The 14,948-nt window shown below is 42.6% G+C and overlaps 1 protein-coding gene across 3 annotated transcripts in view; it reads left to right on the forward strand.

The window, feature by feature from the left end:
* The first annotated feature begins 327 nt into the window (after positions 1-327).
* Moxd1 (monooxygenase DBH like 1) overlaps positions 328-14,948 on the forward strand; it is a 79,272-nt gene continuing 64,651 nt past the window's right edge. Inside the window, exon 1 of one of the 3 annotated variants that reach the window (XM_063233480.1) lies at positions 328-369. In XM_063233480.1, coding sequence (XP_063089550.1) covers positions 343-369 — 27 coding nt within the window. In that variant the 5' untranslated portion in view covers positions 328-342. Of the gene's footprint in view, positions 370-1,774; positions 1,958-2,305; positions 2,706-14,948 lie in introns of those variants that run through there. The other 2 variants (XM_063233479.1, XM_003468463.5) reach the window with 2 other exon arrangements.

A 14,948-nucleotide genomic window follows, 5' to 3' on the forward strand; every position in this document is an offset into this window, starting at 1 on the left:
GTCAAGGATGAGCATCTCTATGTAGTTGCTGACCTAAAGAAGCCACTAGAAGGAAACAGGGAGATAGGACACATGTGCACTCCAGTGTCCCTGGCACCACGTGTCGTTTGGACAGGACATTTCTGGCACCACTGCATCACCAAGAAGGGACTGGTGTCACCTGACCATGAAGTGTGGAGGAAGATCAGAAAATCCTGCAAAGGACAAAGAGGAGAAAAGGCAGATGAAGTGCAGCAAGCACTGTGAGAGGCACTGTGATAGGAAGAAGCTGCACAGCGCCCCACTGAGGGTCCTACCGGAGTTCAGTGCCTTAAAGGTTCATGGGGGAGCAAGACCAGAGTGATGGAGCGGCAAACGGCTGACAAGAAGGTCTGGCATCATTTCATTTTCATAACAAGATAGAAAATGTTCCGTTAGATGTGAATAGGGGATCTATATTAGGAACCCTAGGAAGCAGATAATAGAAATGTGCTGCTTCCAAGCCCCCCTGAAACTAGGAATAAAAGAAGGCTCACAAGTCAGGTTTGTCTTCTACAGTTGTGATACTCTAAATGTCCAGTGTCTCTGCCCTGTACAGCAAAACGCTATTCAGGACAGCACAAAGTGCAAAGTGCACAGCCATACTCTTGGCCTAGAGTTCGTCCTTTTGTTCCTCTCTCTGTATATCCCAGTTCTGCCTGGCTAAACCAAGTAGGAGCAAAGTTCCTGGTGCCTGGAGACACCCAGGGCTAAGACTGCTTTGTGAAAATTGCTGTCCCTGCATCTCTCACTGAGTCCTGCTGGGAACTCAGGCACCTGGCACTGCTATTTCTATTCTCAGTGCCTTGGTACTTTTAAGGTGTTGCAGGCTGTTTTATTTCTCACCTTGTTCCAAGATTTCAACACCATTCTTTTCTGATGTTGACCAGCTGTCACTGGCTAATCTGTGGACCCAGTGGCTAATCTCTCCTTGGGGCAAATCTTCCGCAGGTAACTCCCTATCCCCTACTGGGCAGATCCAAGTTAAGTAGTTTTCCAGAAGTGGTCCAGAGAGCTTGATCCTTAGGAGACAAGAGTTCATTCAAGTGCATGCTGGTAACTATGAGAAGGTTATAGGCAGAGAAGTCAGAGGCAAGATAAAGCAGTAATAGAACTTGTGGATGGTGAAGAAGTGGGGGTAAATTGTGTGGAGCCATATGCCCACACTAATAGCACGGACTTGTAATCTTCTGATTAATATTTTTCACCAGATCTCCTCTCATTTGCTTTTGCATTTTAATGAGCCACCTGAGAACTTTTTGTTTGTATGTTTTTGGAAACATACAGAGCACACATAAACGAAGTGGTATTGAATATGGAGCATTACAAAGTCAGAAGTGCTTTGTTGAAAGGTATGAGCAAAAACTAAACAAAACCTACTTTTAGCAAACACAGATATGCCTAGAACATGAAACGTCAAGAAAAGCGAGAGAGATAACGAGGGGAAAGGTGACCAAGAAATGGTGAGGGATGGGGTGGGGAAAGTAATGAAGAAGAAAAGATGTGTACATGCAGCAACTCCCCACGATGAATGTAGTTATTACAGACTGCAAACGTGTACCATTATTATTGTTGTTGTTGTTGTTACTCGTCTTTTTGAGACAGGGTCCCCTTATGCAGTTCAGGCTAGCCATGTGCTCACTTTGTAGCCCAGGGTGGTCTCGAACTTGCGATGATCCTCCTGCCTCTGCCTTCCCAGTGCTGGGATTACAGGGGTGCACCAAGACATCCGGCTAAATGTATACTATTACTGGGGGGGGGGACGAGTTTAATGAGAAAATCAAACTTGATCTACACTCCTGATGGCAAAGCAGTAGATTCTATCCTGCCCACTGGAACCCAACCCAGCCCAGGTGGAAGGCAAGTATTCTGCGGACTCCCTTCAGGAAGGAAAAGCTTTGGGGCTTCTGTGCATCAGAGACCGAAAGAAGCGCCCCGGGTAGGTGGATCTGTCCTTCCGTGGGTGTGGGCGTCGCTGGGTACCACGGCCCGAGAGAATCCACAGCCAGGACACAGGGACGCTGGGGCTGCCGGAGGACCCTCTGTTTCACTTCCCAGCGCACCAGCTTCTCCACTCCTCCATTTCCCGGGCTTCCCCAGGAATCGCCCCTGCTCCTCCCCTCGGCCCAGGCCGCCCCTTCTGGGCCTCTGCCTCTTCCTCTGTCTCTTTCCAGGGTGCTCCTGGCTTTTCCTCCCACCAACCCCCAGCCCAGGGACGGCGGCGGGGGGTCGAGCGGCAGGTGGATTTCTAGCTGCGGACTGGAGGCCGCGGACCCGGCGTGCGGGGAGATCCAGCCACCCACCCCCGTCGTCCCCTCCCTCCCGGTGCCTTCCCTCCTTCCTGGCGGCGGGGCGGTCCCAGGCCCAGCGCCCGCCGAGTCCGCGGGCTGCAGCCAGGTGCGCGCGGGCCCAGGATGCGCGGGTGTCCGCTGCTCGTGCTGTGCGCGCTGCTCCCCGCGGCGGCGGCGGGGGACTCGGGCGGGTCCCTCGGGTCCCTCCCCCGCCGCGCGATGCTGGACGGCGAGGGCAGGTACTGGCTGGGCTGGGGCCCGCGGGGCGGCCGCCTCGCCTTCCGCCTCGAGGTGCGCACGGCCGGCTACGTGGGCTTCGGCTTCTCGCCCGCGGGCACCATGGCGGCGGCCGACATCGTGGTGGGCGGCGTGGCCCACGGGCGGCCCTACCTCCAGGTGAGCGAGATGGGCGGTGTCTGGGCTGCCTGGGGCCGCTGGGTCCCCGCGGTGCCGTCACGGCCACCGGGGTCCGGGACGCCCGGCCGCGCACCCCGAGGGTCCGTCCCGGGAGCTGAGCGCTCTGTCCCCGCGGCCGCTCGCTGTCCTGCACCGACAACACCTGCCGGTGCCCTCCTGTCCCTGGCGAGAAAGGAGGGGTCCTGGCCCGGAGAGCTAACGGACAAGCGAGAGGAGGGGCAGGGGCGGGAAGCTTAGCACCCCGCCATCCTGCTGTCTGCTTTGGTGCGTTTGGGGGTCTTCCAGAGTCCCTTCTCTTCCGGAGCCCCTGGGAGGCGGAGGTCAGACATCCCGCAGAGAGGTGGATCAGGGTCCCTAAGACGCACAAGGGAGTGTGCTGGTCGGGCCCCAGTTCAGAGACCTTCTAAGTGAACGTCCCCCGGGCGAAATCCCCTATTCAGTGGCAAATAATTGTGTGTGTGTGTGTGTGTGTGTGTGTGTGTGTGTGTGTGTGTGTGCGCGTGCTTGTTTGCTTTAATTGACAACGAAAGTGGATTCGCTTTGCTTTGCTGCCGATTTGCTTTGAGGGGACTGCAGTAGTACTGATGTCCATTCATAAATGCTTTTATGCACAGGAGACGAAGAAAGGGAGAGCGAGAGGGGGACACACAGAGAATGAGGGTGGAGAGACAGAGAAAGAGAGAAAGAGAGAGAGAGAGAGAGAGAGAGAGAGAGAGAGAGAGAGAGAGACCCAGAACACTTGGGTGGTGAGGTCCTGTGAAGTGTGACTGTGACCCACGTTTGGATCTCCAGGAAGCATACCCTGTTACTTATGGAAGTTATTTCAGAAATACTGCCCTCTGCCAAAAGTCCAGATGAATACTCTAGTTGTCCAGAGGTTGTCTTAAGGGTTTGATAGTATTAAAATCAATGTTCCCGATGGATTTCAGAGTGTATTTCTCAGTAATTTTATCCCTGACTTTAAAGTTCGAGCTCCACAATGTTCTAACTGTGATGTCCTAACATTTGAACCCTAGATTCTGGCACTGAGTTATTGACTTTGGCTAGAAATAAAGTAATAGTCTTCACTAAAAGCTCAAAGCTGCCCAGTTGTCTATTTTTTAGGAAATTAATCATTTCCTTCCTTAATAAGCATGTTTTAACTCCAGTAAAGTGAAGTCTTATGAGGATCACATTCACTGATGAATAATTTTTCTGCCACTGTAGCATCTCAGACTTTACATTTGTTAGGTGAGGATTCCACCCCAAATTCAAGCTTGACTAGACTTCCTCTGCTGTGATAGAAAATAAAGCATACCTTATTTAAACAGCTAGTTCAACCTTATTTAAACAACTAGTTCAACTAGTTTTTTATATATATTTTTGTAGAGTGAGGAGTGTAATATATTCTTCAGTTATTCGTGTATGTTTTGTAGAGAAGAACATGACAAATCTTACCATGGTACTATTACATAGCAGGGAACAGATTGAAAGTTAATGTTTATTAATTTTGTCAAAAGAGTAGCATTTCCAGAAAGCCTATCCAACTGGATATCCATTGAAAAATTGAGTAGAATCATGATTCCATTTACCCTAGCAGGACCTATACACTGTGTTGTAAATAGACTCTATTATATTATAGAAGATTTTCCCATTATTGGTGGTTCTTTATAGAAACCACAAAAGGCTTGAGTGCTTTTTAAATTGGGATTTCCCAAAGTAGTAAATAGATAGTACTGTAAGATAAATTAGAAATGGATATTTTCATATTCAATAAGCAAGAAATGGGATTTCTCTGACATTTTCTACTCCTTCCAAGATATAATCCTTTTGATATGTAAGGGTTAATCATTTACTCTGGCTGACATACTTTACCATTTCATTTCCTGAAACATGTCCTTCATTTTAGGACATATAGAATGACACTAATCAGTTAAGTGGACTGAAAATTTACTTAAAATTTCTTTAATATTAAGAAAGGACACCAAATGATGTAATAAAAAAAAGATAGGTTTCAGTTTCACCAGGATCATCCAGGTTTGGAGATTCTTTTGCCCACTGTGTGCTTGAAATTGAACTCTCTTCAGAAACTATTTGAGAGTCTTTATACACTAGTATGATAAGGGTGTTTTAATCAACTATATAAAAGTAAGTAGGATTGTAAATGTAGTTTTTGTGATTTTTATTTGTAGACTTTGGACTTTGTGTAACTTTGCTCCCAGTGATAACACACTTTTGCAAAAAGTGGTGAGTCCTAGAGTATTCATGCCAGTGCAGGAGCCTGCAAGGGGTGGACAGTGGTGGCAGGTTATGGGCTGTGACCTGAGGTGACAGCCCTCTCACTGCATTTGGTGGCTTTGCCCTATGTACTTTATTTGATCTTTTTGAATTTCATTTTAAACTTGAAGTTTTTATGATTCTGATTTTATTTTTCAAATTACCTCAAACTCTTCTTTCCCACAGGGGCTACTTCAGAGTAAATTCTAATTAACCAGGTAGAGAACTGCTGGCTACATAGTTGCCACAAAGCAGAAGGACTGTAAAGGTCAGGAAGGAAATCTAAGAGTGATCTGGGATGGGTAGGAATGGCAGGATGCAACAGAGTGTGGAGGGCTTGAATTGCTTGAGAATTATTGTTAGAGTGGAAGGCAAATACAGCATCGCCGGCCCTGTCTTTTGTCTTGTGTGCCAGGGAAGGCAGAAGTTTTTATTCTGTTGTGCTTGTTGTTGGTATGTGTGTGAAACAAACTTATAGTTACTAAATACTGGCAACAATTGAGGTGTGCCTGAACTGCACACACACGTGCAATTTCACTTGAAACAGATCGTAAGATGTCACAATCGGAAACCAAGAAGAAAAAACCAAGACTAATGAAAAATAAGCCAAAATTATGAAAATCAGTGAAAGCCAAGAGGCAAGTCCCATTTTCTCTTTAGATCAGATTTAGCATCAAGGTGCCTTGCTCATTACTTTGTCTATCAACCATCATTGAGTAACAAACTGCCCCAGCACATAACACTTTAACACAGTAACCCTTATTTTGTGCAAAAATCTGTAATAGGAGCAGGATTTGTTGAGGACAGCCCTTTCTGCTCTGCTTGGTGCCAGCTCCAAGGTGTATGCTTGCTCGCCTGGGTATCTGACTGGCTATTGGCTGGATCCTCAGCCAGTCTTGTGGTGCAATTATGGCCCAGGCCCTAACCACCCTCCTGTTTTCCCTCCCCTCATCCCCTCTCTGGAGTGAGAGCTCTGAACTGTGTCCACTCCTAAGGTCTGCAGTTGGCCATCCCTAATCAGACTTAGACCCAGAAGAGTACCTACAGAGGGCAGTGTGACATTTGTATGTAGGCTTAAGAGTTAAAAGCTGGTCTTAAAACTATAGCTGTCATTGTGAAAATTTGCTGAGCCCAGTTTGTAGCTTGCCCAGAGATCCCCCCCCTCCCCCCCGCAAAGCCTGCACGACCAGGTACTATCCAGGCAGGAAAGAAAAGACGGAGATGCTCTTGTGGTGAAGTGGAGCCAGTAGACGTGCAGTCTATGGGCCCTGTCATTCTGGAGCAGCTTACACTTGTGAAAATGTCCCCTCTGGATGCTAGGAGGTCAGTTACTACCCTGTCTTTCACAGAAGGACCAGGGCTGGAGGCGGGAAGCAGTTTATCCTTTACTGTTAGCTTTTCGAAACCTCACGGTTTTGTCACAGTGAAATCAGTTCAACTCTCATTTCCCTGATGGATTCCTGTCCTCTCCTTGTTCTTTGCCCTTTTTTGACACAGCATTTAGCAACTGTGAGTGCCCATTTGAGGCGAGTAATCCACCGAATGAATGAATGCCCAGTTTGTGTCAATGAGAGAAGAGGGCGGCATTGTCAGATGCGCCTGTGGAATTTGCACAAAAATGGATTCACCCTTCCTCCAGGGGCAGGCATCTAGTGAAAGGCGACCCAAACATATGTCATCATTTGTTAGAGTCCTGCTTGTCGGCTGTCTCAGAAACTGAAGCCTTTCTGAGCCTAGAAGTATCTTCAGCAGCAGGGTAATTGCTGCCGGGCAGCTCACTGAGAAAGTGCTTAGAGCTGGTTTGAAATCACAGAAAACAGTGAGCATTCTTTGTGGTTAACGATGTGCTTCTTTTAAAGCGTGCCCTAGCCAAATGCAACAAAGAAATGTTTGGAAAGCAAATTGAAAGCTGTATGGGAAAGACAAGGAAGTGTGCAGCCCTGACACAACTCAGCTGGTGCTTTGTTAAGAGATATTTATGTCTTGGGATGATGCCCCCCAATTTCCAGATGACAGGGGACCTTTCCAAGCTTCATGCTTGGTGCATTAGTAATGGGGACACACACGCCAGTGTTCTGAGACATGATGATGCTCTTCAGCTGTGTACTTCTCTTGGGCAGTGGATTTTTGTAATTAGTACAAGGAAGTCAGCAGGCCTGACAGCCAAGGAAGCAATGTGCCTGAATTGCCAAATAGGGTTCAAGGCTTTAGGTGGCCAGTGGCACGCTCCTGAAGTCTTAGAAGGAGAAGCAGGGGTCCACTTCAAAGGAACTGGCTGGTGGTTTACTGGTTCATCATCTGTAATGGTGTCCTATTAAAATAAAGTTGTTGGCAAGAGAGATGAATTCATTACACATCGTCTTATTTCTGGAAATGCTTAATCCATTTTTTCCACATGGAAGCCTCACAATGCTTTCTATTGTAATTTAAAATAAATCACTAGTAAAAAAAATTTTAAGCAGCAGAATATATCTACACACACACACACACACACACACACACACACACATATATATATATATATATATATATATATACTCAGAAGGGTAATGTACAGCATATTTGCAAAGGTTTCTGCAAAAATAACCTTAAATGGGTATTTTTTGTTTACTGCAGGTTTGGGATAATATATCTGAATGCTACACAAACAATGTACAGATCAAATATAATTTATAAGCAAGGTTTTTCTAATTCATTAAATGTAGCCAAAATTATGAGAAAATCTTTATGCCTTTCTTAAATGTTAATGTTTTATTTACCTTGTGCCTCTTAACAGATCAGAGCTTGGGGGATTTCCCTTAAGCCTCTTACCCTCTTCCTTCTCCCTCAGTTTTGTGGGTGAGGTGACTGGACCTTAGTTACTATCTAGTGGCTCATGAAGGGAGGACCCAGAGGTGTGCAGTTTACCTTTATTTCCTCTGAGTCTTGGTTTGAGGCACATGCTTCTTTCATAAGAAGCTTCCATAAAAATGTACATCAGTTTTTTTCCTAAATAATGAAAGAGCATGTGTAATAAGATACATTTTAAACTGATAAAATCATGGTATTTTTCTTGCTACATTTGTTTCATTATAAATGTTATACACATAGATTTCTATGCTGTGATGTCTTTATAGTGGTGTTTCTTAACCTATCCTCTACATCTTGAGGTCCATGAAATGGGCTGTATTTCCTCTGATTCTCCCAATAGTCCTGTGAGCTCAACACCTTATTTCTCCCATTTTGTGGATGGGCAAGTACTGTGCTCCAGGCTTGTGATTTTCACATGGCTGCTTTAGCGAAATATTCACAGACAGGCAGAAAATGCCAGAGTGACCATTCATTAACTCACCCAGCACTAAATGGGTATTTATTGACAATTCTAAATGCCCCTACTACATCATTGGATGAGATAAAATCAGGGGTAATTTGGAACCATATTTTGCTAAGTCATAGCTGCAAACACATAAATAAAAAAGAAAAGTCCCAGAAAGTGGTAAGTGCTGAGTAGAGAGTTAAAATAGAGTGGTATGGTAAATAGTGGTCATATGGTTATTTTTGATTAGGATGCTAAAAATCAAAACATGAAGAAAAACAAGTGTTCTGAATTTTAAAGGTTGTTTTTGGAAATTAATAGTCGTATTTACCATTCAAAATATTACATGCTACGGGGAGAGTCAGCATGGGCATCTGAGAACTACCCAGAAGATCTCAAATATAGGAAACTATCTAGTTGGATAAAATACAGTATTTTAAAAAATATGTCTAACTGCATGAGCTCTCTCCTCCTTTTCTGTGGTGTTTGTACACAAGTGTTTACTAAGCTCCACCAGAATCACTCAAACTTTAGTTGGTAATTTTGGTAAGCATTTTTCTTGGTACTGTGTGTGAATGTTTTTCTCTTATATTCTAGATTCTTTCTCATCTTTATAATAGTCAAGAACACAGAAGGTAGATCAATTCATCAACATTTACTTGGGAAAGACATCGGGTCTTTCTTGAAATTTTTTTAATGAAAACTTGGAAACCTCAATGTCTTAGAAAAAAACTGAATTGCTGTTTTTAAAATTTCTCTGCACAGTTTATGCATAGAAAACATCATTTTTACAAGAAACCTCCTGGTAGACACAACCATGAGACCCAGACCTTTGGCACCTTAGGTACCTAGAACACTTTTGACCCATAGCCAGGACAAGGGTGGATTCATGCTATGGCACTTGCAGTCCTGAGCTGACAGAGAACTGAGAACTGGGCAGGTTACTTCCTAATCTATGTCAGCAATTCCTAAACTTACCCACATGTAAAATGATTAGAGGACCTTTTAAAAAATTTCCATGGTCAGGCTCCCCCCTCCAAACCAGGGGAGTGCAGTACCACTCACTTGTATCGGAGTAGCAACACATTTCAAATTCTTAGGGATGCCAGCAAGTATAACTGCTGGCTTTATGTGATTGGGCTCTTTGCTAGGAATCACGTGACTCAGCCTGAAGAAACTCAGAAAATTCCAGGCCCAGGGTGTGGCATACAAAGCAGGATTCCATCCAGAGCCATTCAGCGTGGCCCTTTGGTATTTGAAGCAAGGACCAGCATATACTTGGACATTTAGTCATACTTTTCTGAAAATAGAGAAGTAGTGTAGGGTCCTGGCATGGGAACACTTCTGAGGCAAGTTTAATGATTTGTTGATAGTTCTAAATATTTCCTCAAATTTACATGCTGAGACAAGAACAGCCATTTTTCATTTGAGAGTAGAAGTGTGTTGGAAAGTATGGTGAACCAGAACTCCTTGCCTCCTTCCCCAGGGCATTTGCACTTACCGTTTGCTGGTACCGGCTGCTGCACTTCTAGGCAGCAGGCCTGTTTGCCTAGAGTCCAAAATTTACCGTTATGCATGTCACGGGGTAACAAAAAATTATTTCAGTTCATTAATAAAGTCCCAGGTGATTCTTGTGTTTAAGCCAAGGGAAGTGTTCTGATCTAAAATAATTTGACTAGAATGCATGTAGCAAAGTTATCTTCCTTTGTGTTTGAGCAGATTCTCAAGTGTCTTTCTTTACACAAATTGATGGTATTTTTTCTGTTCCCTGCCTGTCCTCCACGGCTGCTAATAAGCAGTGAAATTCCCCCGAGCTACAGTTACAGCAGAGGGAAGAAGAGTAACAGGAATGATGGGTAATTAGTATCTTATTAGGGCATGGATGGATTTGCAAGTTAATAACTGTGCCAGGGCTGCCAAGTCTTCCCAGAGTACCAGGAGAATTTCCATGTGCTTGGCAGATGCTCAAGAAATACCTGCTGAATAACTGCTGAGCAGTTAAGAGCAGGAAACCTTCTAGACTGGGTCTGCATCCCAGTCCTGCTTGCTGCTTAGTCCTTGTGTGGCTCTTGGCAGACTCCTTAAAACTCTCCAAGTGACAGTTTCCCTTTGTGCAGATGGGAAACTATGGCCTGTAATTCGTGGGTCTTTGTGGGGATTAAGTGAAATAGTCTTGTAAAACACTTAGACAGGTCTGGGAGGCACTGAAACACTAGTGAATGAGTTATCACCATGATGAATCAGCCACTTAGTGAACTGTAAGACTTGTCAGGAGAGTACATGAAGACAGCTATCCCAGCTTTTTATCTTGGGAAAAAGTGCGCCATAACTGTATTCATAGCTAAGATAGATGGAAATTTTTAAAAAAATATCAGAGGATACTCTTTAAGTAGAGTATCAGAGGATACGTAAAATATCAGAGGATACTTTTTAATTGTTTTTGAATGTTTTTCAAGCACCAGTGACTAGAGGCCAGCATCATTTCAATGAAGATAACTTATAAGGCAAGATTGCATAGTGTTTTGCATTTTATTTGCTTCAAGCAGGTTAGGGTATTAAATAAATGGTGCCTCGCTGTGATAGGAAGGCATTTTTCTTGGCTTCTCATGTTATCCTTGTAGACTATAGATTAATAAAACTGAATTCCTTATAATGATAAATGTTTAGCACCCATAATAAAAACACATTACAGGCTGGCTACATTGGAATATAAAATGATAATTTAAAACATGGGGCATTATATTAAAATAATGAAGGGAAACTAAAAGTTAAAAAAAGTCATTGAGTACAGAAGTAAAATTTAACGACTTAATTAAAAATTATTTCTATATGTACACAATGTGTAAATGTACTGTTTAATTCATATGGAAAAGGCCTAAATGTTAGCTCATTTTCAGCTCATTTGTGGGGTAACTGCTAAACATTGGAGTGTAATACATGGTACTGGTCCATAATCTCTATGTTAGTATCAATGGATACAATGTCAGCATAGTTCTGTCCTAATTTGATCACACCAGAGGGTTCCTTCTAGAAACAGCGCTACTAAAGGAGATGTTGCTGAATGGAGCGTTGTAAAGGAAGATTACAAGACTGGTTGAACCTTCTAGAAATCTACCTGAGGACTGAAAAATAGCTGGTAATGTTTTGCCTGGAAGAAGAACATCTAGAAAGACATGGTCATTGTCTTTGAACAGCCTTTGTTAAGAAATGCATATTAAATACTAACCTGTTAGGCAGAGAGAGGGGGAGAGAGAAAGAGGAAAAAACCCATGTAACATACATTAAAGAGTCCATGATTTTAGCTTAGTGTAAGTAGTACCTTTCTGACAACCACAGGGCCGCTGCCCTGTGAGATAGTAAGGTCACCGCTGGTGCTAAACACCCTGTGATCATCTCTTGAAACAGTTTAAAACCAATTTTTTTGTAGTATTGAGGATTAATGCAGGGCCTACACACTGCTGTAGACACTCTGCCCCTCATCCTCACCCTTCTGTTGTGGGAGCCAGGATTGTGCAGCGTTCAGGTTAGTGTGAATAATACTCAACATTTTAACTGAAATGAAGATGTTAGCTGCTGTGAAACTGTATTTATTGTTTCAAAAACTTACCTCAAGAAATTCGCTTAGTCTCTGTAAGGCTGTGTTTAGTTGTTATAATGTCATAAGACTAATTCACTCTTTTCCTGTCATAAATTTCATAATGCATTTAAATTAGGTATTATGGATATATATTCATTTTGAAACCTGACAAAGAAAATGTTTTACCACTTGTGTTCACCCAAAAGCAAGAATCTGGAGGGCTTGAAGAACAAGGCCATGTGTAAAGCTGGGAAGTTTCTGTGTTCCTCTTGTTGGCCCATTGCTTTGACCTAAAGCCACAGTCTCTGTCTCATCGCTGTCCAACTCAACAGTTAGATTCTCAAACTTATCCTGACCTTACCGTTTTCCCGTTTCCTACCCAACCTTTCCCAGCTCAGTAAATGGCACTTCTTGAAGGTTCTAGTCAAACCTTAGGGCTCATTCTTGTTTCTTTGTCTTCTCTTACCCTGTATATTAACCCGCCTTCCTATCTGGATAATCCTTTCTCCTAACTCATCCTGAGCCTGATCACTTTTCCCGTTTTCTGCTACCTCTGAAAATTGAGGCAGTGGAACTTCTAGGAGACTCCCGTATGGTTGTGGTTAGCACTTGTACACATGCATGCACACACTCACGCTCACACTCTAACACAGTCTAGGATGAGGGAAAAGGAAAGAAAGAAGGGTGAGAGGGAGATGGGGGAGAAGAAGGGAAAAGAGGTTGTAAAGAAAAGAAAAAAGAAACCAGCCTCTACCACACTTTTTATTCCTTGCAAAAAATAAGTCCTGGGTAGTTAAGAAAACTCTTCTAAGATTTTCTTAAAATGCAGATGATGGGATAATGTGATAACAAAATAGTGTTAATTGAATGGTGGGATCTAGGATTATTTTTCTGTTGAAGTGTATTAAAGATGAAGAATGAGAGTTTTGATTTTATTATAGAGCGCCTGATTGCTCTATACTTAGTGCTAAGTATTAAATTATTTGATGTGAAAACTAAAAGGAGATGACAGCCTGTGGGAAAACATGTAGGATGTGTGTTTCAGAAGGTGACACTTACAGAGTACACAGATGGCTCAGGTGGCCTCTTATTGGAAAGCAAGCTGTGGGGTCATGTTAGGTATTCTGGTAGGGATTTCCCACATCCCTTATTAGACTCAGCATTTTAGTTTTATGGTTCCTAAAAACACAAAGCCTTTCTATTTTGACAGTCCTCTTAGATTTCTAAGATTAGTGAAGGAATAACATTTTAAACTCATTGAAATCTGAAGATTGTTTCCATAGTTTGCATAGACAGCTTTATGATTTTTTTAGGATCAAAGATTCTCCTTTATGCAAAACATTTATGGTTGTACCATCAATATTATTAAACCACCAGAGCACTTATTATACAAATTGATAGTAGAAACAGAAATGTTTGAAGTAACATGGCTTTTGCGATTGAGAAAAACAAGACAAACTGCAGGCACCTGTTGAGAAAAGGAGGCAGATGGTAGCACTTTTCCCAAGGATCTCCCCGCAGCTGTGCTTGCCTCCCGCACTCCAGGCTGATCGAAAGCCTATTCATTTGTTTCATTACACACAGAGGCGTTTTCATTTCATCCTGTTTAACACAGCATCAGTCAAAGCTCTGGTCTGTAGGAGATATTTTTATTGAAGAGGGCGGAGAGAACTGACAATAAGTGAGAATCAATTTAACATCTGCGTAATCACGTTATAGAACAAGAGGTCACAGCAGCAGTCTTGTGAATTATCAAAGCCCCCGTTTGGGGCTGTTATCTTACTGTGAAAGCCACAGTGTCTGTGCCGTCTTGTTCAGTGATGAATGTCAACTTCCTGCCAAATTCTGTTGATGATAACTTACTCTGCTCTTGCCACACAGCGTTTTGAAATCGTGTTATATATTTCACAACTTTTTTCAGAGCACAAAATGTTCCAGAGGAAAAGTGATCTCTGAAAACATGTCTGGGGAGAAATGTTTTTTATTAGTGCTTATTAATTTTTCCACATACTGGGTATAAATGAATAGACTATCCTTCAATCATATCCGGCCCTCCTGCTCTTTACTCTCTTCCTTTTGTTTAATAACAGTCTCACTTCACCTTTTTTTTTTTTTTTTAAGATGCTTCATGTTAGGGAGAACATGGGAATTTTCTCTTTCTGGGTCTGCCTTATTTTGCTTGACCCGATTGTCTCGAATTCCATCCATTTGTCCTGCAAAATACATACCACATTTTCATTGGCACTTCGGCTGGTTCCATACTTTGGCTGCAATAGGCATGAATATGTGGATATCCCTACTGTATGCTGACTTTAATTCCTCCAGGTACTGCATACACCAACAATGGGTATAGCTGGGTCAAATGAGAACTCTACTTTTAAGGACCCTCTATAGTGGCTGTATTAATTTATATTATTTTTTTTTTAGATAGGGACTTTCTATGTAGTTCAGGCTGGCCTTAAACTCAGAGCAATCCTCCTGCCTCAGCCTCCCAAGTTTTGGGATTTCAGTACACCCAACTGTGTTTTCTATATTCTTGATGATAGACATTCTGGGATGAGATGAAATCTCAGTGTAATCTTGTTGTGTGTTTTCCTAACAGCTAAAAATGCTGACTATTGTTTCAGGTACATATTAGCCATCTGAACATCTTTTGAGAGGAGTCTGTTCAATTCATTTGTCTCCTTATTGATTGGGCTGTTTAACTTTTTGATGTTAAATTTTTGAGCTATTCCTCTTTTGGAAGTCAGAGAAGTATTTTTTGACATGGCTGAGGATTTATTTTCTTATTGAAGTTTATTAACAGGTTTTCAAGGGTAATAGGTAATATTTTATTCATAAAGATTTAAACAAGCTAAGTATATAATCAACATAATACATCACATTAAAAACAAAAAATAATGCCTGAATGACAATCCATGCTGACTCTGAATCAGGTATATGAGTTAGAATGTGATTGAGGTTCATATAAAACCATTTATGTAGGGTAACACGACTCATATTGCACTTGGCAGAACATTGAAACTCGGTGCCAAGAAGCATGATATTTGCATGTTAGCTTTTATATTTACTTTTAAAATATCTACATATTTTT

Source organism: Cavia porcellus, unplaced genomic scaffold, assembly GCF_034190915.1.
Source record: "Cavia porcellus strain 051 isolate PalLab524CR breed Dunkin Hartley unplaced genomic scaffold, mCavPor4.1 scaffold_22, whole genome shotgun sequence".
NCBI lineage: Eukaryota > Metazoa > Chordata > Mammalia > Rodentia > Caviidae > Cavia > Cavia porcellus.